The sequence below is a fragment of the Micropterus dolomieu genome, linkage group LG11 (genome assembly GCF_021292245.1).
Source record: "Micropterus dolomieu isolate WLL.071019.BEF.003 ecotype Adirondacks linkage group LG11, ASM2129224v1, whole genome shotgun sequence".
In the NCBI taxonomy this organism is placed as follows: domain Eukaryota; kingdom Metazoa; phylum Chordata; class Actinopteri; order Centrarchiformes; family Centrarchidae; genus Micropterus; species Micropterus dolomieu.
This window is the reverse complement of record NC_060160.1, coordinates 11,042,375-11,069,456: the sequence shown is the minus strand read 5'-3', so window position 1 is coordinate 11,069,456 and position 27,082 is coordinate 11,042,375. Positions and strand designations below refer to the sequence as shown.

Here is a 27,082-nt window from a genome sequence, read left to right as displayed (position 1 = left end):
AAGTATCGCCGTCTTCCAAATATCGCTGTTCACAATTCACCAACTGCATTCCATCTCCTCACTCGCTCATCAACAAACAGGAAACACACGTCCTATAAAAAATGATTGACATCCCGGTTAGCCAGTGACGTACATCAAACCCCGCGCTTATCCAATCGCCTTAGAGAAGAAGGGCGGGATGTCCTGTAATGTGATGCAAATTCAACGGTCAAGCTTGTTAGTCCCACCTTTTTGTGTTTCCCGCACCGTCAATCAAAATAGAAAAAAATCGACCCGAATTCACCCGATCAACACTAGCCCGCCTTTGATAAAATAATCATGTTTGGAGTTTAGTTGATCAGATAATCCTCCCGGTTACTACCATTCACGCTATGATTGGTACGTAAACATTTAGCGCATCGAAGCGTGCAACTAATCGGTGAGTTTGTGCAACCTACAGCGAATCAAGCTGCGTCTTTTTTATCTTTTGCTCTGCTGCTAACTAGCTAGATATGGTTAGCTAACTGAGCTAGCTGGCTAGCCACGGAGTTGACAAAGTAAACAGTCATTCTGGGCCGAAATCGCCCCAGAATCTCCGCTGCAAAGTTGAATTTCGCAGTCGGCTCCTTTTGGACTGGAGAGTGGGGATGCTTTGCGGGCTTTTCTGGCAGGCAGGAGTTGAAGATTATAGAGTTTTGCTGAGTTTCCCCCTCTCCCCCTGCTAGCGCCAGAGCAGCCTCTGAAACAAGGAGAAATGGCGTCCGCGGACGTGGACAGCAGTCAAAGCGAGTTTCTGCAACCCGGCGGCGCAGCGGAAACACAGGTATCCGACATTTTCTAGCTCGTCTTTCTCGCTCGCTTTCGATTGCTGGTTGTGTTTTTGAGAGCATGGAGTTCACACGTTTTAAAATTTTGATGGCATGGGGTGAAAGCCGTACACTTCCTGTGTTCCCCTCAATAACGGCCACCCACTTTACCCCTGTAAAACCCGCCCATAGTGGGTAGGACACTGAAGTCAGTCACTTGGGTCGGCTCGCTGAAAGATAGCCCGTCTACCTTGGGCTGGGAAGATGTTGGGGTGTGAAAATATTGTAGGGATAGCGTCCCTAGTCTAAACGGTTGCGTTCAATTGTGTTGTAATTGTCACCCATCCCCCACACCCTGCTCTCGACCTCTTCTGAGCCTGTTATCTTCACTCTGTGTTGGTGGTTGCATGGAGCTCCTGCCTCTTCTATTGCTTTGAATCTGCACAAATCCTACGTGACTTTCTCTCTCTCTGAATTATCAGCACCATCTCTGAATCCATAACTGATTCCAATCTATAGCCAGGCTCGTTCCTGTGATCTAATCTAAAACTTGATATGAAGTGTTATCTGTCTGTAATTTTACTCCCAGACAACAGATATGTCGGCCATTCAGCTGACTGGTTCAGACCGATGGGAGGTGTTAACTCCTGTCTCAACTGGGAAGGAAGACCAGGGAGTCCTTCACATTCCAAACTCGGGGATTGTCACGTCCAACGGGCAGTACATGCTTCCTATTGGGAGTCTTCCCAGCCAGTCCATTTATGTTACAGCGTCTGGGAATGAGGCTGCAGCCAATGGGTTGTCAGGCATTCAGTATCAGGTAAGAAGAGACAGAAACATTTTCAAGATACAGGTGTTCTGTTCAGGCGACGATAGTGCTCAAAGCTATCACTCCTTCTTCCAGGTCATCCCCCAAATCCAAAATGCAGATGGGACGCTTGCGGGGTTCCAAACACAAGGGTTGGATGATGGCACGGGGCAGATCCAGCTCCTCCAAGATGGCAGCCATGGCAGCATCTCAATCAGCTGTGCCACAACAACGACCACAGACCTCTTGACGCAGACGGGGCAAGTACAGTCAATCCAAGGCGTCCCGCTGGCTGGGGGGTCAGCATACACCAGCACAGTACCCGTAGGGTTGCCCGGCAACATAACGTTCGTCCCTATAAACAGTTTGGATCTGGAATCTCTAGGGCTGACCGGAGCGCATACAGTCCCCATTGCAACAGGGGTAACAGCTGAAGGTCAGCTGATCATGAGCGGTCAGGACACTGGCACCAAACAGTCGCTGGTGGCGGTGAGCGACGCTGGCGGCAACCAAGAACTCTACGTGCCAACCACCACTTCCTCCTCCAACTCCTCCCATCTTCCTGAGACCATCGACGGCACCGGGGTTCTGACCCAGGCAACCGCCGTGTCTGCAGGCGTGTCCGACCCCTCCTCCTCAACGAACTACAACTCCCAAAATCACCTGCAGCAAATCCAGGTCAGAGTGTGTGTCTTTTACACCATGTCATGTATATGTGTGTCAGGCCTGTGTGCTGTAATGCAGTTGTTCACAGCCAGGGTTGAGAAGGATCCCAAGATAAATTGTATGGGTCACAATATGAAGGAAAATTATAGAAAAAAATCTGATAATCCTTAAAGTTATCAAATAAGTATAATTTTAGTATTAGTATAACAACTATTGCTTTGGCACTAGTATCTTGACATTTCAGATGATGCCAAGCCCTAATGATGAGGGGTATTAAGTAGATATTGTTTTTTTTTAATGGGCCACAAGCCAAAAAGTTTGGGAAACACTGGCCACAATAGAGTGCACTTCATGTGTCATTTTATGTGTTGTTAATGTGTATTTAGCCCATTGGAATTACATTACGTTACGCTTGTTAAATTTGAGATACACTTAAGACATTAAGTGTATCTCAAATTTCCCAGAATTTATTTGGCTGACCCACCAAGGTAGATTTGTTTGTTTATATTCTGTATAACTATAATTAAAAGTGCGAACTGCTAGAATGGTGCATTCATAGAGATTGGAAAAAAATACTCACACATAATCCAGTGTCGGCTTGTGAATACAATGCTTTTGTTCAACCAGCTCTAAAGTGTTCGGAGCTCCCCACCTGCATGGTCAACTACATTCTTAGCCTGTGGGAAATGCTCTAGCTTGCAATTTATTTACACGATTAAAGGAGGAGGATAATTATCCACCGTACTGTTAAAGCAGGACCCCCCTACATAGCAACATGATGTGAATGCTGCTTTCTCAGCCTTTGTGTGTAATTTATTTTGCTGTTTCCTTACTCTGCAGGTCTCATCCTCTAATGCCACCACTATCTCGCAGCCCATCCTGCAGCTGTCTGGTGACAGTCAGGCCCAGGTGGCTCAGGGTCAGGACATGAATGCAGGTCAGACTCTACAGAGTGTGCAGCTGGTCAACCCGGGGACCTTCCTCATCCAGGCCCAAACTGTCACAGCTACTGGACAGATCCAGTGGCAGACTTTCCAGGTAACCTATAAGGCGTGTGTAGGTTTCCTCATGTTTGGAAGTATCGGAGTGGTCTACAGAAGTTTCCTATAGACATTATTACACCATGCTGTGTTCTTGTGTTGTGAAAGATATTATTAAGATGTATCCCATCCCTCTGTGTAGGTTCAGGGTGTCCAGTCACTGCAGGGGCTCCAGTTGCCGCAGGGGCAGGGGCAGGCCCAGCAGCTGACTTTAGCCCCAGTCCAGACCCTCCCTCTAGGCCAGTCAGGCCAGGTCAGCCTGCCCAACCTCCAGACAGTCACAGTGAACTCTGTAACACAAAGTGGAGTTCAGTACACACAAGGGGATGACGCAAACAGTCCAGCTGGTATGGGACACTTGCACATATTGTACACCCTCATCTTGCACATTGTTCTTAATTTGCATGAGCAAATCTTAAAATCCACGTGTCAAAACACTCAAAGAGCTCCTAAATCTGCTTCTCCTTTTCGTTCTTTCAGGTATCCAGATAAAGGAGGAGCCGGACTCTGAGGAGTGGCAGCTGAGTGGAGACTCCACGCTGAACCCTAGCGACCTGAACAACCTGCGTGTTCAGATGGGAGATGAGGACATGGATACGCAGGGCGGGGAGGGCAAGAGGCTCCGCAGAGTAGCCTGCACCTGTCCCAACTGCAAAGAGTCTGGAGGAAGGTGAGCCCCTGGAAAAATACACACATACCGATTCCAGTTAAGCTCATTAGAAAAGTTAAAACTCTCCCACTTACTCAGAAAAACTAAACGATGCCCTTAGAAATGATATTTCAACCATAGAATGCAGTTTTTTTGCAGCTAGACAATTTCAATACAACAAATTTTAAACAATACATTTTTAGCGAGTCCACTGAGTGATACAACTACAACACCCAGATGTTGCAATGACTGTACCAAAGACTTGATGTCTCAAAACCTCCAAAGTAGTTCCTCTTTTATCGCTCATTAATAGTTTTAAAATTTAACTTAACTTGAAATTATCTGTTGCAACCAGATAACACACATTCTGTATTTAAGTAGTTAAGCTGGTGTTAAATCCTGTTCATGTGTCATTAAAGATTTGCATTGTTGTCTTTTATCTAGCTGTGTGTGTCATTAGATTGCAAATATTCTGCTTTTTGCATTATTTAGTTTGATTCTTACAGACACAGTATTTGCGTTTCCCAGTATATTTGTACTTTTCCGGCATTTAACAGAGGTTCAGGCACGGGAAAGAAGAAGCAGCATATCTGCCACATCGCTGGCTGCGGGAAGGTTTATGGGAAGACGTCTCATCTCCGGGCTCACCTGCGCTGGCACAGCGGAGAAAGACCATTCGTCTGCAACTGGATGTTCTGCGGGAAGAGGTTCACTAGGAGCGACGAGCTGCAAAGACACAGGAGGACACACACAGGTGAGACGACAATCTATGCACATTTTCAAATCAATTCTTAACATGGGTATGCAGTCAGGCCTGTCTAATTTTAAGTACTGTTTTTATTTCCAGTTGTTTTTATAGTACAGTTAAAATACAGTTTTTATGTTTGGAGCTAGTTGTAAGTGGACAACGAGTAACGTACATTCATGTTGGAAGACTGACAACAAAGAAAAAGTTTGTACATGTTGTATAATCGCTTTCTGTCCATGATACAAACTTTAAAAGGACACATTTAGTTCTTAGATGTTCCTGACTTTGCAGTTAAAACATAACAGATATATAATATTTTCATGTCCCCAGTAGATGATTGTCTGCAGCTGTCCACACCATTCTTTCTGATCACACAATGTTCAGCAATAACAACTATTAAGCATCATCTCGAAAGTGAGAAAATGAAAACGTGCACCAGCAGATGCCAGTTTGAATGATATACAGCTACGTCTGGCTGTTTTATGAGGGCAACAACTAGCAGCATTTAAGCATGATGTGTGGCTGTGTGTGTACAGCTAACCATCACTTCAAAGGAGATAAATACGTGGTCACCAGCCTGTAATATTGACATTATCCAAGCAAGAAACGCAGCATTAATTTAAAGTATTTGATTTGGTGCTAAAAAGCAAAGTAAAAGCAAAGTTGATTAAATGACCAGTCTATTAACAGAATGTAACCAGAAATATATTACTCATTTATTAAGTACAGTACAATACATGTTTTATGTATTTCATCGTGTATCCAAAAGTTTTGTGTTCCATCTGGCTGCAAGACAAATGTCTCTTCAGGGAAAATTCAGTAAAGTGGGAAGAAGTGCACAAATGTTTTGGGGGGTTTAGTTGTTCCTCAGATTTAATAAGTGATTCCAAGACATTTGTTTTTGGCTCCGACGATCTCTGATGGGGATTTTTTTCATACTTAAACTGTATGATTTATCAATGAAGCTTTAGTTAGATTTTCCCCTTTTTATTGAAAATCTCCTTTGGAGAACTGCTAAAGAAAACATCCTGATTGAAATGTACTCTAGGTATTATTATCTTATCTTATTTCCTCAGACAATCTTGGGCGCCTGTTGTCACTCTACTTAGTGTTACTGTATAAACGAACAGTACTCGAATGATTATGTTCTTTGTTGTAAATTAACAGGTACATTATATCTGTGTCAGACTTAAGTGATTTTTGTTGAGCTGTGGTGTAAAGTTCAATCTAGAAAACATTTAACTGTACGTTTTTCAGCTTGTTATTGCGTCTTTCATCATTTTCGGTCAGGGCTTTGTTAGTGTTGGACTCTGACAAAGGCTGGTTCACCCACATTTAAAGAAAAACTTAACGCCTCACTATTTCCTCAGAACTGTGAACTGTTTTCACAGAGACTATTTCTTTGGTAAAGCAGCTCAAAGAAGAAAATGGATTGTCTGTAGAAACAGTGTCCTGGTTACTCTGCATAATCCAAACACATGTTGCTGTTGAATTTTTTGAAAGTAATTATTCAATAGTTTGAGCCCGACAACTCTCTACTGTACCACTAGAGACCTTTTAATGTATATAGTCTGACTGACTAGAGTTATCTGAGGTAGATATCATTATTAAATGATGTCATTTATAAATGTAGAGGTCAACACCGATACACTGGAATGAAACAAAGTTAATTTGTTCCGGACCTTTTGTCTATTAAGTGGTGTGTGTTAACTAAGTGGGAACCAACAGGTCTGTAAAGTGAAGCCAATGAGGAAGTGCCTTGAACCTGCATTTTTTTTCTAACAGCCAGCAGGGAGCGACTTCACTGGTTGCGAGAAGTCTGATTGCATTAGACTTAATGGCAAAATGAGCTTACTTATCATTTGATTTATTACCACAGTAAACACTTTGCTAATGAGTTTATGGTCTCAGTCGCTAGTTTCATGTCTTCTTCAAGACATCATGCTTCTTCACAGCATGATGTTTATTTGTAAATTATGGTGACATTTAGAGGAAAATACAGGTGCTGGTCATATAATTAGAATAACATCAAAAAGTTGATTTATTTCAGTAATTCCATTCAAAAAGTGAAACTTCTATAATGTATACATTCATTCCACACAGACTGATACATTTCAAATGTTTATTTCATTTAATTGTGATGATTAAAACTGACAACTAATGAAAATCCTAAATTCAGTATATTCAAATATTACTTAAGACCAATACAACTGTATGAGCATGTACAGCACTCAATACTTAGTTGGGGCCCCTTTTGCCTGAATTACTGCACCAACGCGGCGTGGCATGGAGTCGATCAATCTGTGGCACTGCTCAGGTGTTATGAGAGCCCAGGTTGCTCTGATAGTGGCCTTCAGCTCTTCTGCAATGTTGGGTCTAGCGTATCGTATCTTCCTCTTCACAATACCCCATAGATTTTCTATAGGTTTAAGCTCAGGCGAGTTTGCTGGCCAATTAAGAACAGGGATACCATGGTCCTTAAACCAGGTACTGGTAGCTTTGGCGCTGTGTGCAGGTGCCAAGTCCTGTTGGAAAATGAAACCTGCATCTCCATAAAGTTGGTCAGCAGCAGGAAGCATGAAGTGCTCTAAAACTTCCTGGTAGATGGCTGCGTTGACCTTGGACCTCAGAAAACACAGTGGACCAACACCAGATGACATGGCACCCCAAACCATCACTGACTGTGGAAAATTTACACTGGACTTCAAGCAACGTGGATTCTGTGACTCTCCTCTCTTCCTCCAGACTCTGGGACCTTGATTTCCTAAGGAAATGCAAAATTTACTTTCATCAGAGAACATAACTTTGGACCACTCGGCAGCAGTCCAGTCCTTTTTGTCTTTAGCCCAGGCGAGACGCTTCTGACGCTATGTCTTGTTCAAGAGTGGCTTGACACAAGGAATGCGACAGCTGAAACCCATGTCTTGCATACGTCTGTGCGTGGTGGTTCTTGAAGCACTGACTCCAGCTGCAGTCCACTCTTAGTAAATCTCCCCCACATTTTTTAATGGGTTTTGTTTCACAATCCTCTCCAGGTTGCGGTTATCCCTATTGCTTGTACACTTTTTTCTACCACATCTTTTCCTTCCTTTCGCCTCTCTATTAATGTGCTTGGACACAGAGCTCTGTGAACAGCCAGCCTCTTTAGCAATGACCTTTTGTGTCTTGCCTTCCTTGTGCAAGGTGTCAATAGTCATCTTCTGGACAGCTGTCAAGTCAGCAGTCTTCCCCATGATTGTGTAGCCTACAGAACTAGACTGAGAGACCATTTAAAGGCCTTTGCAGGTGTTTTGAGTTAATTAGCTGATTAGAGTGTGGCACCAGGTGTCTTCAATATTGAACCTTTTCACAATATTCAAATTTTCTGAGATACTGATTTTGGGGTTTTCATTAGTTGTCAGTTATAATTATCAAAATTAAAGGAATGAACACTTGAATATATCAGTCTGTGTGGAATGAATGTATACATTATACAAGTTTAACTTTTTGAATGGAATTACTGAAATAGATCAACTTTCTAATTATATGACCAGCATCTATAGATGATAAAGCAGGGTATGCTTTAGGGCGGGGCTACCTTGTGATTTACAAGTCACTACCATAGCAACCGGTCAATCAGGATAGAGGCAACTCCTGTCAACTTCACTGTGTAAATTTGGCCAGTGCTGTTGAAAAAGCCTAGGAGGATTTGGCTGTTAATTTTTCAGCTAAGTGCATTTTGTTTATCGCTAGCCAAAATTAGCATCCCTGTTAATATCACAGTTAACGTGAATTATGTATGCACCTTGCTAACCAAGCTAGCTAGTGCCACCCTTTTGTCTAAATCACGAGAGGGTGGTTTGAACCAGGTAACCGGTGCCTGGTTGCAAAAAACCACAATGGTGATGGCCAAAATGCCAAACTCGAGGTTGGCAATGGGTGACGTCACTATGACTACGTCCACTTCTTTTATTCTGGCTATGGTGGTAACCAGTTTTTAGGTTTTATTAGCACCCCGTACACTGTCTGAAGTTTGTGCTTCACTGATCCCACAGGAGAGAAGAAGTTTGTGTGCAATGAGTGCTCCAAGAGGTTCATGCGAAGCGACCACCTGGCCAAGCACATAAAGACTCACCAGAATAAAAAAGGCGGGGTTCCCTCCACGCCTCCGCCAACCACCGACGCCGTCATCACTGCCGACGGCACCACGCTCATCCTCCAAACCACCACCGCCCATGACCTCGTAGCTAATCAGGAGATCCCTTTACAGCTGGTCACGGTGGCGCACGGTGAGGTCATGGAATGAGGTGACGAATGGGGTGAGGTGGTTTTTTGAGAACTGGCCTATCACAGGGACCTCTTGGGCTTTTCTCTTTTTCCCTCTTACCTTTTTTTTTTTTGTTTGTTTTTTATATATGAATATATACATAAATATATATGACAAATATATATATTTTAAGTAAGAGTTATCATGACTTTGTTTGTTTTTTGCAGTCTTTTTATAGGCGGGCAAAAAAACATTAAAATGTGGTTGCTATACATATATACACACACACACACACACACACACACACACACACACACACACACACATACACACACCACGTGAATACTCAACACGAAGAAATGCCTTATTTTGTATCATACTCTTGTATAAAATGCTGGAGGTGCATGTGTTTTTTTTAAGCTTTGCAGATGATGTAACTGTAACGGAGATAAATGTGTTTGTGAAATGGAGATGATGGTGGTGATAATGAGGAGTTTCTGAAAGAGAGAAAAGTGAACCCCTCTGGGATTATTGACAAAACCGAGCAGTCTGTTTGAAGCAGCGCTACATCCTCGCTGAACCGTTGAACTGCTGCCGCCATGAAAGAACGCTTGTGTTTTTAGAGGAGTACTTCAACATTTACGGAAATTTGCTTTCTTGCTAAGAGTTTGGATGGGAAGATTGATACCACTCTCATGTGCAGACATGTGAGTGGTATCAAAACAAAAACAAATAGGCGTATTTCCCAAAATGTTAAACTTCTCTTTAAATAAATCTGCAGCAGCTGTCGCTGCCCAGTCACTGACACTGACGCAGATGTCATGCTGTGCTGCTTCAAGCAGAGGTTCAGCTGGTGGTCAGAGTAGGACGCAAGTGCCACTGTCAACTGACCTGAAGTTATGGTGTTTTCCACCATGAGGGAGGTTGATAGATGCATGCCACTGGGGGGAAAAAGGCAACTTCTTCCAGCTTCAGTCTGAACAGAATGTCTCATCTGTCCTCACGAGCACACCGTCCGCTGTGCTTGTCCACGTCAAAAACACGTCTTTAATTTTCTTTCTTTGTTTGCATATTTTTGTTGTAAATTCACATTGTGTTTAAGTTGTCTGTGTGTCTTCGCCGATCTGGGTGTCTAAATCGAAGCCACATGGCGGTGATCATAGATTTTAAAGTGTGTGTGGGGGAGGGGGTCACCTCCTGCAGGGCTCTTCATTGTCATTGTAAACTACGTACATGGCAAGGAGAACTGAGAAACGGATGCAACAAATCTGTAAGCCCCTCGAGTGTGTTTTTTTGTCATCGAACATTCCAGTTGGACACCAGATGATGTGGGATACGTTTTGCAATAACGGCTCTGTTGGTAATTCTGGCCAGATGTCACTCAAGTCAAAAGGAAAACAATCATGCCATTGTTTGTCTCATATTATTTTATTTTATTTTTTTTTTAATTTTAATTAATTCTTCAGTTCCTCCTCATGTTTGTAGCATTCATTTACATGTATATTATCTTATTTCACATTGTTTATAGAAGCCATTACCTAGTTAACTGAATTTGTTGTATCAAAACCTTATATTAAATGATTTTTTTTAATGAATTGGTGTAAAAAATGAATGTTACCTTTTGTAAAACCTTTTTTCAAATGGATCACAATAAAAGTCTGAAACCTTCCAGTAACAGGTGTTGTGTGTGGAGGGCAGCATCAGGGTAGATGTATATGAATGATCGTAATGTGTTCCACAGCTTATTTTTAAGTATCGTTGGGGCATTTTTTTTTTAATCCGAGTTTGGGTTTCAGAATCTGTACTCTGGAAGAAAAAGTCTGAGCAGTGGATTTCTAGGTGACATTTCTCTTCAGTGTCAACAAGATGGATTTAATGCGTTACATGTACAGTAGAGCAATGGTTCCACTTTTCTTTCAGACATACAGCATGTACATCCCCACTGCCCTGTCAGATGAACTCCAGTAGCCCTTCATTGACAAAACCCACCATGTTCCAAATGTGTTAATTTGAATTGATTTTAAACTGGATGTTGTCTAAAACCATTAATGTTAAAGTTCATTGTTACAGTATTTATTTCAGTGAACTGTCGATGTTTAGGTCAGTTTGGTTAGGTTTGCATTCATACTACTATTTGGAGTAGCAGGAGCTGAACCTGTTAACCATGTATTTAATATCTAATGTACTTTAGACATTAGCATTTACTTTCAGCTAACTATTTCACCCATTTATACATTATTTTAGTCTTAGCTATTTCAACCTTTTATCCATCAGTTTTTGCTAATTATTTTACAGCTGACTCGGTGTGTGTATGTGATTTATTTATATAATAATTATATATAACAATTAAACCATTAGACTTATAAATTAATTGCGCCTCTCCACAAGTACCCTCTGGCACTGAAGAAGTACCCCAGCCTGGTTGGTAATCAACAGAGCACATGTATATACACACAAATTAAATATCTTAATAAGCTAAATACTATCTAGGCTAATACCAAAAAAATACAGAAATCTGTGACCATACACTGGACAACTTCTTTATTGGGAATTTTTATTTAACAAAAATATCTGACAGCCAAAACACGATGAACAGAAAATCAAATATTCTTCAGCTAAACACCCGTCATGGCTGCTCTTCCCTTAAGTACCACAAACTCCGCTATCATCTGATTTGTACTCTCAAGCTGCAACCCGCACGAGCTTCAAACTTCTTTCCCTGAGAGTCATAGTGATATTGATATTCCACAAGAAACTGGGGATTCAATGAAGCCAGCTGATTTGGTTAACTTTTCATGTCAGATATCAGATTGTGAGTGTTACCACTCACTCCTAAATTCCATGCACATTCCCATAAAGTGTTGTTAGTTTAGAGTGAGCACTAAACATTTAGATTGAGTTGATTCTTAAAAAAAAAAAATATGACTAGCATATTCACCACTGTACAAAAATCATGTATAGTGTATTTGTATAGTGTGAGCTTAATTTAGCTTTTTCTAAAAATCACATGGGAGGCTGGGCAATAATTTTATATTGGTTTCCAAATTTCAACAAATTCATAATTCCCAGTAAATTGTCCTAAAAAACCCCCAAACAATTGAGGTTGAAGAGACTGATCTGATGTAATGAATAACGAGAAATCATAGCTTACTACTGAATTGAAGATCAATTGGATTGTTTTCTCTGCTATTTTGCATTAATTTGCCACATTGATTACAAAAAAAACACATCAATGTCATGATATTGATTTCAATAAGTTTTTCCACATGTAGTTGGGTCCAGCACCTGGTATTTATCGTGTTTGGATGTGCTTTTGTAAACCTTTTGCATGATACTGACATCAAACACATTGTGCAGCCCTATTCTTAGACCTGAAAACTGGCAAATGATGCATGATTTTCCAGACCATCACATGAACTTTGTAAAATAGAAGTAGAAACCTAATCTGCCTGTAGCCTTTACCAATTTAGAAGAAGGCATAACAGCTAGCTTCAAAACTGTTTTATTCCAGTGCGCAAGAAGAAATCTCTCCCAACACCAAATGCTTGGTTTGTTAAGAGATCAAACCCTAACTTAGCCAGCAGTGAGATTTTCTAGGGTCCTCCTCCCTTTTGCTTCAACCACAGCCCGAACCGGAATCCCAATCAGTGCAAACTTCCAGACTGACATCTATTACAGGGGAAAGAAAACCAACAACAAAAAAAACCCAAATAGAATTTATATTTTCATTTCACAAAATACATTCTCACCACTTGCACACACGCTCACGAGAAAAACCTCTTAAACCTGACCACCTTAATACGTTATAAAAAAGAAGAAAACAGTTTAAACCATTTAGCACTGGTTTGTGGTCAGTCTGTCTGCAGTGCCCCAGGGCAGGAGAGGAGCCTCTTCATGAAGCAGACTCTTTAAACAGAGTCCAGTTCACCGCCTCATCACAGCCACTGCAGGATCCTCACAACTCTGTGTGAGCATCTGACAAGGACAAAAAAGGACAGAAAAATTAGTACTCAAGTTGACTAATGTGTTGCAGGTTAGAGCAGATGTGTGTTGTTTCTATTTAATCACATGCAAGTATCGGTCTGCTCTGAATGTTCAGTACCTGTGCTTTGCTGCTTTGTTATGTGGTTCGCCCTCTCCTGGACTCTGGTCTGTAGACGTTTAATCTCCTGGTCATAATCGGCCCACTCAGCCACGATCCTCACCGCGGCCTGCAGCTTGGGCTCCTTGGTCATGGGGTTGTTGCACTGAGATCAGGGGGGAAAAAATGAGAGGGAATAGACAAAATCATCGACTATGATGTCCACAGGCAGTCAGAATCTAATCATTATCATTCTTCGGCTAATACTCTTATTTCTTGTTAAAGCCATGTCATTACTTCTCTCAGCAGATGACAACAGGCTGCATTTTGTTAAAGTGGTCAGTAAGATCAGTGGCGTTTTAAACTGCCTGTTGTGTCTCACAATTTCTACAGGGGAACAAACTCAAGTCCTTTTTGAGTTTCCTCTCCGTCCTCTGTACAGAGAGTTTGAGCTTCTCCCATCTGGACAATGGTCAACCATATTGATTTGATTTAGATTTGTCTTCTTTTCATTTACTTTGCATTTTGTTAATTCATAAACATAATCTATTAAAATGTCTATTTTTGAAAGCATTCTTACTTTAAATAATTTCCCCCCCAAAACGTTTGCACAGTACTTTAAATCCTTGGTTTAACAAATCTAATCATTGCCTTGTGCTGACATTTGGTTTTCTTAAGAGAGCAGTTTAGATCCGTCTGTCTCTGGCTTGTTTAGTAGGTCATTGGTGTCTTCTTTGTGTTGTAAGAGCTCTTCATTCTCCGCTGCCATAGTCCCCCCCCTGCCTTTTCCCCTCTTCACTAATACTGTCTGAGCAAGACGAGATGCCAGTATGGATGCTAACATAGCAGCACACATCACGGATTATGATGCTACAGAACAGCATGCGCTGAAAGCCCATCAACAGTGGTACTGTTTCAGATAGTAAGAGCCAGAAGATGTTGGCAGTGGTCAAAGGAACCTACAACAGTATTACTATTTAGTAGGGATATACCTGAATCTTAATTCATTATTTGGGAAAGCACAAATCATGCTTGTTATTATTTGGGGGAAAAATTCAGCACAGGAATGTGATAAACAGTGTAAGAATGGATCTACAGAAAGGTGTTAAATTTGCAGCTGCAGCAGAGAAGAAGCGGCCTGTCTACCAATCCTGTTGTTATGTGAGCGTGTGTAGTGGGTTTTCGTACTTGGTTTACATATTTTTTTTAAAGAATGAAGTTAAAGCCAAAGGTTTAGACATCTTTAATTTACAAATTATGTGAAAACAACACCCCCCCCACCTGCCAAAATGACAAGGGAGTCTCTCTGGACAGAGAGTTCACTTGTAGCTTTTAATTCATTCTGAAGGGTTGATTTGTGACTTCCTGTGCTGAGATACCAGAGTTTTTCTCGTGTGAACATGGCAGATTTATAAGGATTTTAGTTAAGAGGGAGTAAATAATGTTTGTCTCTTACAGACCCACTGTTTGTTTTAGATTATCTTTAAAAATAAGCCTTACTCTACTATTCAAATTATTTGATGTTTACCAAGAATGTAACACTTTTCACAGTATTAAACACCGTTTACCCAAATATCAACCCTTTATAAGGGTTTATATGGAATTACTTTTCATCTTATGGTTTGCTGTGTTTAGATGCGAAATCACTTTCAGTTATCCAAAAAGAAATTCATTCACATTCACAGTACTCAATTACTTCCTCAAAGTTGGCCTGTCAGCCCTCTAGTGGCTGTCAGGAGGCATGACATTATTTAGAAAACCCCATCACTTCTCTCTAAAACTGCTGAACTTTACAGGGTGCTGCTGCAGGTCTATGAAAACTTATAATGAGTTCTTTATCTTGATGCTATCCCTGCCGTCAACACACAGACAAACTGTTGTTACCAGGTCTATCGTCTTGGCGCTCTTCTTGGTGCTGTCGTCACACCAGGTCTCACACCACAGCCACTCCTGAGGCAGAGACTTGATGGGAACCTGGTGGATCATATTGTTGGGTAGGTCCTGAAAATAAATGATGGACAATGAAACCAATGACGGAGGGAAGGATGGGATCTCTGACAAGAGTGAGATTTTACAGAACAGAACATAATGGAAATTGCTGTTACGGATACAACTTTGTCAAATCAACACATTACTTCTAAGGTTTAGATTAATTTAACTCATATTTAGCCATTTCATACAGTTAAAATCATGATTTAAAAGTTCATCTATAAAGTGCAGCTTTGGAAGAAGTATCCGCTTAGTAATACAGATGCTGCTGCCTTGATGTTTTTTCTGAGTTATGTGGTTATGATGATACAATGTGAGACATCCTTGTTGCTGCGTTAGAGAGTCTGAGGTGTGAAAATCGGTTGCTGAACGGCACTGCATTCACCATATGTTGTCTTAAAATCATAAGCGAAAGAAAACAATAAGCAAACACTGACATTGTGAAAAGGATCAGATTAAATGAGTTGTTTCTCACATTAAACAAGGGTGCTGTTCAAAGAACAACTTTCAAATCTGAGTTTACAGAGTCTCCTTGAACTGAATCAGGGAAGTGCCTTCTCACAACCACACACACACACACACACACACACACAAAATTAAAGTCAACAAAATGTTCACTGTGATAGTTGTAATGAATGGAAACTACATGCAAAATAGTCCTTTAAAAATTTTTACTTTTTAGAACTACATCCCAAATGCACATTAAAATGACAAAGGTGGACAGTCACAGACCTGGTCAAGGTTTGAAAGGCTGTTGGGGTCTTGGCTGAGCCCCTGGTACTGTCCTCGGAGTCGATCTCCTGCAGCTATTTTCCTGAACTTCTTCAGATCGACTACATATAGTGCACTGCGGGGGTTAAATGATGGTAAACATGAATTATGCATGAAAATATTTAAAATATGTTGAAAAAGAGAGTATGTGCGTCTGTCTATGCCAGTGTGGTTTGAGGGCTCAGCTGAATTGTAACCTGCCAGTCACGTCAGTTTTATGTTAGAGTGTGTGTACCTGATGTGGTATTTGCGTCCAGCGAGGTGGCTCGCCCAGTAGCCGGATTTCCAGAAGCGGTAGCCATCCATCTCCCTCCGGCTCTCGCAGAACGGAGTGTAACCGTACGGAGCTCCTTCCAGGTCGAAGTCACGCAGCTCCTTCAGGTCTGTTCGCACAATCTGAAGGAGAGGATGATGGACAGGGAACATTACAGATGGATCACTATAGTACTCATTATCAATTCCTAGATATAGAGATACAGAGTTAGTTAGATAGAGAGATAGAGAGATAGAGATACTCAATCAATCCATCTATCCATATATGAATAAGAGTGTTTGTACAGCCTACCTGGTCAGCGTCCACAAACAGGATCTTGTCAACAGCGAGAGGAAACAGCACGTCCAGGAATAGGATCTTGTAGCCCCAGATGATCCTCTGCTTCTCGGTCTGTTGGTGTAACCAGCGAGGCCACTTATACTGGACCAGCTCGTACTGGAAACCATATTGCTTTGCCATGTGGGGGATGAAGTCCTGCAAGATGGCCACGCACATAACAGGCCTGTCAGTTTTTACTTGGGGGATGAATCAGTATGGTTGTATGAATTCAATACTGCTTGGGAGTGTGTGATGTCAACAATTTCACATAATGATTTTTACTAAGAGGCAATATACAACAGAATCTGGATAATTAAAGACCAAGTGCTCAATCATTTTCAAATATACAGCAGTATATCCGGAAAGGTGGTCTTTAGGTTAAAAAGACAGATCACAGAAAAAAAAAATCCTTGGGCCTTCCTTAAAGACAGAGCAAGGACAAAAGTTCTGTTAAAAGCCGTAATTTAGTCTGGCATTTCGGTTTAATGCAACTACTTTAAACCTCACAGGGTCTTCCTCAGGGTGGGCGAAGAACCTGCTTGGTGCCTGAATAACATATTTTTTGTTCTCAGAATATGTGAGTGAGTTTTTTGGACATCGATAAAATACATTTGTACTCTTCTTTGACACAAGCACCTTTTCACACTTTGGGGTTTAGTGTCTTGCTCAAGGACAATTTGACACATGGAAAGTTGGGGACCACACCACCAACTTTATAATAAAAGGCCAACCCTCTCTACCAGCTGAGCTGTAGCTGGTCACCCACAGATTTAATCAAAACTACGCTCAGCCACAATACCATAATCTGATATTTACCAAAAGATAAACAACAAGTATACTAGCATCCTCGCTATGATTGGGTTTTTCAAGTATCTACTGTGCATGTAAACATTATATTCTGGTTTCAGAAAACCCGGATAAAATGATATTCTGTTTTTGAGATATGCTAGCTGGAGCACTCTAATAGTAAATGGGATACCATGACATTCAAACACCTTATCCAGGTTTCTGATCATTCTCTAGCATGTTGAGTCGTCGACTGAAGTTACACTGTAGTTTGCCAGTAAGTCAGAAAAAAAATGGTTTAGGATGTGATCAAAAGGCAGAAATAGAAGGAAAGTTTGACTTAGGTAATGCAGAGCATGACTTGTACTATTGCTCTTGTTTTCCAATACCGGTGAACAGATGGAGAAGCTAAATCCAGTAGCAGTGGTAGAGTGGTAAAACGCAGGAGAGTTCAGACAGCAAGAAACGAAAGATGTTGAGAAATCAAGAAACACATACACATTCGTAACAATATCCAGGATTCTGATCGTCTGCATGATAGCCAGGTTCCTCTGCCTCTTGTAAATGTCAATACTTTGATAAGGTCAAAATCAGGATACTAATGTACATGTAAATGTACTCAAAGTCTGTGACAATGTTAGTAAAGATACAGGTGAGCAAAGCTGAGCAATCTAAATGTTGCTTTATAAAGCTGTAATGATAGGTATTGGTCTATCTCCTGTTTACTTTGCGTTTATTTTTCTGCTTTGGTGGATTCAAGCTGAGATAATGTTATTTTGGACAGATAACAGAAACTGTCTATTGACTATATCATGATACACTGTAAAGAGAAATCCCTATACTGCAAGACTGGAGCTACCTATGGAGTTAACTATGGAATAGGTTGAGTGGGAATCTGATTTCCAAAACCAAAATGATTCATACATTTCTTATCAGTGACTTTTACAAGCAAAAAAAAAAAAGAATCACAAAACACAATGTTATCTGCAGGACAACGAGGCTTAACAACTAAAGCCAGAGTGAAAAGAGTCAGAAAACAGGAATGATAACGATGAATGAAAGCATTGAAGTCTTTTTCTGCAGAGACTTTCTTCTACAGGCTGAGTTAAAACATCTCATCCCTGCTGCATGTTTCACCTTGATTTTCAGAACTCCAGTTTGAAGCTCACATCACTGACGGATAGAGAAAAAGCTGCAGCCGTCAAGAGAAAATCTCCACATCAATGATGAGAAATCTGCTGATTTTCAAAGTTAAAAAATCCTACCTTGAACGCTGGGGACAAGTAGTTCTTGAGGAACCAGAACTTGACGGGGGTTTTGGTGTTCTTCAGAACTGACAACATCATAATCCTGAGAAGCAAGAAGAATAAATAGACGGGTGGTGTCAGAGCTGAGAGAACAAAAGGCACTAAAATCATTACAGTCTTTGTACACATTAGAAGGAGGGATGTTAATTTTCAAGGCTTTTGTTTGATACGACAATCCTCTTTTCTCTGCCTGGTCACCTCTCTGACACCCACCTGAGGAACCTCTCATACAGGTGCCCCGAAGCCACAGAGAAGATGTTGATCACGTCGTCCTTCTCCTGCTTTAGCTCCTCTGCCTTTCCTCCACCTGTGAACCCTCTGAAACACACAAACAACTTTTTTTGAAAGTTTACAAATTTCAAAAGGAAAAATACACACAAAACAGATTAAATCTTTAAACCAAGAGGCCTTGTTGACTACTGAGAGTCAGCATAAATGTTTTGTCGTTCATCCAGGTACTTGCAGGATATTGTTACAACAAGTTAGTGATAATCTTTGTATATATGTACTGATGATGCAAAAGTATTATATTCATTATTGATTAATTATTTACATTTTTGAAAAAACTACCACAAAATAATGAAAAGTATTTTGTCTGACCAACAGTTCACAACCCAAAGATATTACATTTTTAATGGTATAAAACAGCATAAAGAAGCAGCAAATCCTCACATTAGAGAAGCTGGACGGAGAGCACATTTGATATTTCTTCTTAATAAACAACTAAAACAATTACTAAAATCATTTCAATCCACTTATCGTTTCAGCTCCCGTCTAGCCACTTTGAATAAAAACTGCACCTGGTCAGAGATTTCCAGAAGCCAGCGTCATTTTCCTCGGTCACATCACTCAGCAGCTCCTCGTTGAACTTGTCTGGTTTCTTCTGGACCTGATCAACACGCAATTTTTACCCAGTCAGTTCAACAAAATATCTTGAAATCACTGAAGATGTTCCGGGTGACGCCGACTTTCCGTCTGGCTGAACTATTTGACTGCGAATGACTTATTACCTCAGTAATTTGAAAAAATAACCAATTTGGCAATTAAAATATTAACAACATGTTACTAAATGCAAGGTTAAAATTAAACAAGATGTTAGTTTTGGGTTGTATTTTTTTGAAAGTTCTTATTGGTATTACACTGCACACCGAGAACTTGAACTCCATATAAAAGAACATTAAAAATCGACTTAAAGTGGTAATTTTATGCTCATTTTCAGGTTCAAAATCTTATTTAGGGTTTATACCAGAACAGGTTTACATGGTTTCATTTTCAAAAAACACCCATTTCACATTCCACATTTCACCCTGTGTGCTTAACGCTCCGTTTTGGCTATGGAGTGATACATCCCACCTTTACAAGATCCTTGGGAGTTGCACATGCGCAGTTCCTAGTTAAGGACTACTAGCCAATCAGAAGCAGAGTAGGGTGGGCCCTGAAAAGCCGGTAAACACGGCTTCAGTTCAGCTGTATATCCCCTTACCAGCATAGCAACTTGGATTGTTTGGAAGGGAGAGTGGAGGCAGCAGGCAGACGTCTTGTCATTATGTGCTGCAGCTCAGTGTGTTTTTCCACAGGTGTTTTTGAGGGCGTGTCGGACAAGGTGCTAGGAGAGCATTATGGCGTGTATTTCGCTATGACGTCGCAGCAAAGGGGAAGAAAAGGCTTGACTACAAACGAGCGGTTTTCAGGCAGTTCAGAGTAGTGTTTCTGTGGGAGGGGAACTTCCTTCGGGCTTTTTCACTTTGCAAACATATTATAAGCACAAGAAAAGGTATATAACTTAATAAAGGAGAGGGGGGAAAGCCAAAAAGCATAATATGACCTCTTTAAAGATTGCATGTTGCATTTTTATGTGTGGGTCCCCATTTTGTACAAACAGAACACACATTCCAGCCAATGGTTTCACACTATTCCAACTGATCTGCAGTTGACAGTAAATGTAGTAGTAAAATGTACTTTGTTTGATGAGGACGGAAATGCATTAAACACATTTGTTAGACCTCAAGATACACACAATGAAAACTAATACTTGTTCACAATAAGATTCCACAAGCTACCTTAAAGGATTAAGTGAGTGAGCCTTTTCATATTTTAAGTATATATATATATATATTTATATTATCATTCATATTTATCCCTCCATATAGTACAGCTGTCTTGAGAAGACTCTACAGTCTGGGGAATGTAGATTTATTTGTATGTAGTTCAAAGTGTACATATTGTATATTTTCTGCATGACTCGAACGCAGCACAGAGTACAGTTTCTCCCATTCAATAAAAAGTATGAGAATCCAATCAGACGGAGAGAACTGGAAATGCTGCCACTAACCATCCTGGGTTTACTTTATTTTATTTATTTTATGAAAAAAATGAACCGTGTGAAAGGAAATATTCCTATCAATCATCACTTTATCACAGGTAAACTGACCTTGACTTTAATGATCCGGGTCTTGAAGTTGTTCAGCACGACTATAATGTCATCAGAGTCTGCTGGAGAGTCTGTGCCATCATGGCTGTAACAGAAGGCAAAGGATAAGGAAAACCATAGGTTGAATCTAAAAACTAATAAGTTATGTCAACTGTGCGACACAATATAGCCAATACTTCATGTTCTTACCTGTAGATCTTGTAGATTTCATCAGAGCGTCCTTTTCTCATCTTCAGGATCCAAGCTCCCGGGTTTGCCTTCAGCTGAAAGTAACCCTACAGGCCAGTACAAAAGAGATTTACAGAGTTTATGACTATAATGATAAAAGATGAACTCAAATATAAACTAAAGAATAAGCTGTTTAACATCCAGGAAAGAATTAAAAAGTATTACCAATCTAACAAAAACAGCTGGCAAAGGTGTTTGTGTTTCAGCAACTTCCTGCCCTAGGGTGTTGGAAGACATGATGAGATAAACTCACCAGGTTTGCCATGACGATTGTATCCAGAATGACTGGCTCAGAGGCGGTTCCCAGAGTGAACTGGAGGCCGCGTGGTGGCTGGCCTGAACTGACGTCAAAACAGTGGCCTTCCAACAAAAGGTGCTCCAACTCGTACTCTGCTGCCACAATATTCTCCACCTACGAAATGTAAAGTTTATTTTGTACAGACCCATATCAGCGTCCAGGGGCTTTACAGATTGCACATTAGTAGTGGTTCCCAAATAAACTCAAGGTCTTCAAGAAGAGAGAGTGAAAACTCTCCTAAATCCTCAGCGGTTAAGCAAAAATTGGAAGAAATCTCAGGTGAGAGACCACCCCTCCATGAACATTTTGGGGTGCCACGGGACCCTAAGATCTAAAAAAAAAAGAAGAAGCAATTACAAAAGTTTAAAGAAAAGAAAAGTAATCGAAATTGTCTAACAACATGACAATAATTAAAGGCTGTTAGAGACGTTGTATTTCACCTTTTAAAAAAAGCTAAGTTTCTCTAAGAATAAAACTGCAACAGTCTCTCTCCTGAACATGTCAAAAGAGTGTACAAATTGATATAACTTGTTTATCCAAATCTAAATGAACATATTAATAAAACCCTGATACAGCGACAGAACTGTTGTCCTTTGCATATGGCAAAGTGTACCTTTATGAACTATGCCGCATGTGAAAGTTGTCTTTTTGAAGTAACTGTTTACTATATTGCAAAGGAAGGGTGAAATCAAATTGAAATGTAGGTCTAGAGAAAAATAAGTTTGCCTCCTGCTCTCCCAAGTGAATCTGACTACCTCTACCTTTAGCAGAAAGAAAAATAACAATTACCTCCCACTTTTATGACCTCCCCTTTAAAATCTTTTCATACATATAAATGAAAATGAAAAATAAACCCAGCGAAATGAGTCCGAAGACGTACAATATCAGTATGGTTTGAGTCTAAGAGGGAAAAGGTAAATGGAAGCAGTGTTCACACAGTGATTGATGGCACACGTTACAACACAAACCATTGGATTAGTATTAAAACAATCATTCAGAGAGCAAGACAGAGTGGGTTGAGTTTCCTGCTGGAAATGGGTAAAAAAACACTACTGATCCTGATCAAAACCCAGACCCAGAAAAATTTCCGTACCTCCTCTAGGTAGATGTTGTCTAGGTCATACCGGGTGTGCACAGACTCCACCATCCAGCTCTCGGGAGTGTTGAGGTTCAGGGTAAAGAGGGGAGACTGAGGCATGTCCAGGAACCTGGCCATAGGGCCGGGAGAGAAACTACCGTCGGCCTTAAACGCCACCTCCGGCTCCAACACATGACGGTAAAAACTGGAAGAAAACACAGGGGGGATTCACTAGCTGCACCAGCAGAAACCAGTTAAGACTTTCATTACAAGTGGAGGAGCCATCATGCCATTTGCTGGATGCATTCAGCCAAAGAAGCAAAAAGATCACCGTTGTCGGTTACTGAAAGGTGACCTGTGGAGTTTTCTTGTAAACAAACAAACACTGTTTACATCCACGATAACCAGCTTGCAGGCTGGCACACTGCAGCATAACTTGGCGTGTTACTGCCACCTTTAGATCGGCGGAATAGTGTGACACTACACCATCGTGCCCATACAAAAAACAATGGGAACCTTTAGCAATTGACCTTGGAAATTTGACAAAACAATACCAACATACATTTGGAGGGTGAATAGTAAACTTCAAGCCAGAGAAAGTAGAAAGATCAGGGTACTAGACATGTACTGATACAGAAATAACTAGGATGTAAGGTTTGTTTCTTTACTCAGTGAATACTGTGAGCTCACCTTTTGAGAGGCATTTCTGATAGTTTGGATTGGCAGTTCATGAAGACTCGTAAGTTGACGTTTACCAGCTGCTTCAAAACCTGCAGGTGACGAGGGGGAGAGACAAAAAGACGGGTTAGAAATAAGATGTGGTCAGATCAGTAAGAAAGACGAGTCCAACGAGGGACCCTGGCTCAACCTACCAATAGGAGAGGAGCTAGTTTCTGTGCGTCCCTGGTTACAGGATCCACCACGGCTACAACATCAAAGTACACGTCTCCTTCCTTAGGGCGGATCTTCACAGCACTGCCAAAAATTAAATCAATAATGAAGTGAAGTAAACACAAAGCTGGTACTAGCTGCAGAGGATGCCCTGATTTCAACTATTTATTTTGTATTTTTATTATTATATGTTGATAAAGTATTTGCGTGAGATTACTCAATTTTAATTAACCCCAAAATTCTAAAAATACTGCTAAATAAAATGCAAAAATCATGTAAGCCTGGAATAAATGAGGCTTGCTTGTCTAAATTATGCGTAAGTATTACAACTTTACCTGTAGCGGTCATCTGCAAAGTCATACTCTACCCGAGCCTCTCCTTTGGGCTGAGAGGACAGCAGAGCATCCACCTTCATCACAAGGTCGCTGGCCCTGAGAGAAATCCCGCATTTAATTTAACAAAACGCAACACAACTGAAAGACGTTACTCAAAATGTAACCTTGTGAGAATCTACAGACAGCAACAATGGGAAATAAAATACCTGTCGTCCTCAATTCCAAACTGTTGGACTTTGCTTTTGATTCGCTCTCCAGACGTTTTCAGAATGATGCTCTCCAAAAGCAGGAAGTCATCCTGGTTAAACACCTCCTCCTCCTCCAGCGGACCTATGATCTGTCAATAAGAAACAACAGTATTCTTATTTACACCACCACCTGCTACAGTAACTGTGGTAAACTGGATAATTAATAAATACAAACTATATTTGCTCACGGTGATAACTGTATTTTCAGTTCTTTAAACAATAAGACAAGATTGAGACTCACTCTTCCGTTGCTGATGACTGCTTTCTGCCCTTTCTTCAGTTTGAGCACGTCTCGGCAGTAGGCAGCATGGGAGAGCAGGACGTCAAATTTGGGACTCTCATATGCATCCTTGAACAACGACACGTCCATACCCTGTAAGAAACATAGATAACTTATAGGCAGCTTACGAAAGAGAAAATTAAAGAGAGAAAATGACGAGGGGGAAATGCTGTTAATTAAGTTACGAGGCCTGATGAGGGCAAAATGTTTCAACAGTATCACAATGGTCCATGTATAGATGTATAAGTGAAGCCGTATGTCCCCTTCCCCTCCTTTACCCCGACAGCGAACTCTCCGATGTCGACTCCCTTCTCCAGGGCTGCAGCAGTCTCTTCTTTAGCCAACTTGGTTATGAAGTTCTTGGCGTTGTTGGCAGATTGCGTCTGCATGGCCGCCCAGATTGCTCTGGCCACTCGGCTCGTCTCAGCGGACAGAGCGGCTGATGGGTTGCTGATCATCCCCAGTCGGACGTTGTTGCTGGTTTTCTGTCATAGAGCAAGTGAGTGTTAATGTAGGATTTGTCATTTGCTTTCAGAGCAGAATGCAAAACCGACTGACCTCGCTAAATGCATTCTACTTTGAGATACTTTGGTCAAGGAGTTGTTTTTTTTAATGATACTGACCACACAGTGACACTCATCAGTCATAGTGTAACTTGTGTTCTATAGTCTGTAACACGCTATAGAAGAGATGAAGAGGTGAAGAGATGTGGTTGAAGTCAGTTCCACAATATTAATTCTATTACTACATTATCAATATTAAGGCAAACTTATGCAATGTCACATAGAAAATAATACATTTAATGATAAGATGAATTGTGTTTTCACATGCGTAAAACTAAAACTTAAAGGAATTGTTCAACATTTTGGTAAAAGCTCTTCTTTGTTCTATAGTCAGATAAGAAGCTGATACCACAAATCTCTAAGGTAAATATGATAGATCCTGTGGCTGGTTATCTTTGCTTAGCACAAACTTCTACAGACTACAAACAGCTAGCTTGGTTCTGTACAAAGGAAACAAGGTAACTTCACCACAGCACCTCTAAAGCTCACCAATTACCAACATATTATAGTGAGTTTATTAATTCAGCAAATGTAAGAATGACATATTGTGGTTTTATGGGGGGTTATGGTCAGGACTTTTTGCTGTTGCCACAACTTGACGTTTTACTCTCCAGTACAAATTAAATGAGCCATTACATGTTCATTTATGAGCTGTAGAAGTGCTAATAAGTAGATTACCTTTGGACAGAGCCAGGTTAGCTGTTTCCCCCTTTCCAGTCTTTATGCTAAGCTAAAAAAAAAAAAACCTATCTACTGGCTTCTTATTTACTGCGCAAACATGAAAGTGGTATCAATCTTCCCATATAAATCTCGTTCTCAAGAAAGCAAATACACATTTCCCAACATGTCAAACTTTTCCTTTAAATTACTTCATATCCCAGACTTTCACAGTCCAGCCCAAATACATGGTATAAAAAGGATTTTGTACCATGTGTCTAATGGCATCATAAAGAAGCTGACGTCCTGAGGGTTTGTCAAAGTCTCCGACCACCCAGAAAGTCACAGGACGGATGTAGCCATCATCTGACAACCACAAAGCAAGAAACAGAGATTGTCAGAATAAGTTATTGAGGCGATGCTACACAGGCAAACATTTTGTTTTTGGTGAAAATCAAGTTTGATAAATTGGGTAAAAATTACAGTTCAGTGCAAAGGTTTTAGGCAGGCATGGATAAAAAGTAAGCAACAATGTTTTCAAAAATAGACATGAACAGAAGAAATCAAATCCCTGGCTTTGTGCAAGTGTACTAGAAGAATTAATGCTCTTTTTAAGCAAAGGGTAGTGACACCAAATACTGATTTGATGAGATTTTCTTCTGTTCACTCACTTTGCATTTTGTTAATTGATAAATATAATATATTAACATGTCTATTTTTGAAAGCATTCTTACTTGACAGCATTTTTTTCTACACCTGCCTAAAACTCTTGCACAGTGTGGGTAGCATACTGGGCTGTAAGAAAAAAAAAATAAAAAAAAAACTTAGCACGAAAAGGTAACCATATCAATGTTACCCACGTCAAAAAAACTTTTGTCATTTCCAAACATTAAATCAAACCTTTAACATCTCATTATCCATGCAGCCAATGACACAGAATGAACTGTCATGCTCTCCTAAAGATGTAACAAAACAATGTTAGCAGTTTTTAAACACATTTTTTAGTACTTACAGTGGGTACGGAAAGTATTCAGACCCCTTTAAATTTTTCACTCTTTGTTTCATTGCAGCCATTTTCCAAAAATCAAAAAAGTTCATTTTATTTCTAAGTAATGTACACTCAGCACCCCATCTTGACAGAAAAAAACAGAAATGTAGAAATTTTTGCGAATTTATTCAAAAAGAAAAACTGAAATATCACATGGTCATAAGTATTCAGACCCTTTGCTCAGTATTTAGTAGAAGCACCCTTTTGATCTAATACAGCCATGAGTCGTTTTGGGAAAGATGCAACAAGTTTTTCACATCTGGATTTGGGTATCCTCTGCCATTCCTCCTTGCAGATCCTCTCCAGTTCTGTCAGGTTGGATGGTAAACGTTGGTGGACAGCCATTTTCAGGTCTCTCCAGAGATGCTCAATTGGGTTTAAGTCAGGGCTCTGGCTGGGCCATTCAAGAACAGCCACGGAGTTGTTGTGAAGCCACTCCTTCGTTATTTTAGCGGTGCGCTTAGGGTCATTGTCTTGTTGGAAGGTAAACCTTCGGCCCAGTCTGAGGTCCAGAGCACTCTGGAAAAGGTTTTCGTCCAGGATATCCCTGTACTTGG

General features: G+C 40.6%; 2 protein-coding genes across 5 annotated transcripts in view; one reads left to right on the top strand and one right to left on the bottom strand.

The window, feature by feature from the left end:
• Window positions 1-232: 232 nt before the first annotated feature.
• LOC123979376 (transcription factor Sp3-like) lies at window positions 233-9,099 on the top strand. Of its 2 annotated transcripts, XM_046063281.1 has the most exons (9): window positions 233-418; window positions 705-802; window positions 1,375-1,605; window positions 1,690-2,271; window positions 3,100-3,297; window positions 3,442-3,646; window positions 3,780-3,969; window positions 4,506-4,702; window positions 8,731-9,099. In XM_046063281.1, exons 2-9 carry the CDS (start codon window positions 734-736, stop codon window positions 8,979-8,981), a joined length of 1,923 nt encoding a protein of 640 aa, XP_045919237.1. In that variant the 5' UTR covers window positions 233-418; window positions 705-733; the 3' UTR covers window positions 8,982-9,099. The 2 variants fall into 2 exon arrangements, with proteins under 2 accessions (XP_045919237.1, XP_045919238.1); XM_046063282.1 differs by lacking the exon at window positions 705-802.
• Window positions 9,100-11,468: 2,369 nt separating this feature from the next.
• Window positions 11,469-27,082, bottom strand: part of uggt1 (UDP-glucose glycoprotein glucosyltransferase 1) — a 35,982-nt gene continuing 20,368 nt past the window's right edge. For all 3 annotated transcript variants that reach the window (XM_046062664.1, XM_046062662.1, XM_046062665.1), the window contains exons 21-40: window positions 25,749-25,843; window positions 24,536-24,742; window positions 24,219-24,350; window positions 23,936-24,066; window positions 23,730-23,825; window positions 23,376-23,478; window positions 23,194-23,273; window positions 22,519-22,708; window positions 21,381-21,539; window positions 21,089-21,174; window positions 20,900-20,984; window positions 19,269-19,357; window positions 18,682-18,786; window positions 18,427-18,511; window positions 16,349-16,531; window positions 16,019-16,179; window positions 15,745-15,859; window positions 14,908-15,024; window positions 13,045-13,189; window positions 11,469-12,917 (exon numbers count right to left, since the gene is read on the bottom strand). In XM_046062664.1, the coding sequence (XP_045918620.1) occupies window positions 12,898-12,917; window positions 13,045-13,189; window positions 14,908-15,024; window positions 15,745-15,859; window positions 16,019-16,179; window positions 16,349-16,531; window positions 18,427-18,511; window positions 18,682-18,786; window positions 19,269-19,357; window positions 20,900-20,984; window positions 21,089-21,174; window positions 21,381-21,539; window positions 22,519-22,708; window positions 23,194-23,273; window positions 23,376-23,478; window positions 23,730-23,825; window positions 23,936-24,066; window positions 24,219-24,350; window positions 24,536-24,742; window positions 25,749-25,843 (2,384 nt within the window). In that variant the 3' untranslated portion in view covers window positions 11,469-12,897. The remainder of the gene's footprint in view (window positions 12,918-13,044; window positions 13,190-14,907; window positions 15,025-15,744; window positions 15,860-16,018; window positions 16,180-16,348; window positions 16,532-18,426; window positions 18,512-18,681; window positions 18,787-19,268; window positions 19,358-20,899; window positions 20,985-21,088; window positions 21,175-21,380; window positions 21,540-22,518; window positions 22,709-23,193; window positions 23,274-23,375; window positions 23,479-23,729; window positions 23,826-23,935; window positions 24,067-24,218; window positions 24,351-24,535; window positions 24,743-25,748; window positions 25,844-27,082) is intronic.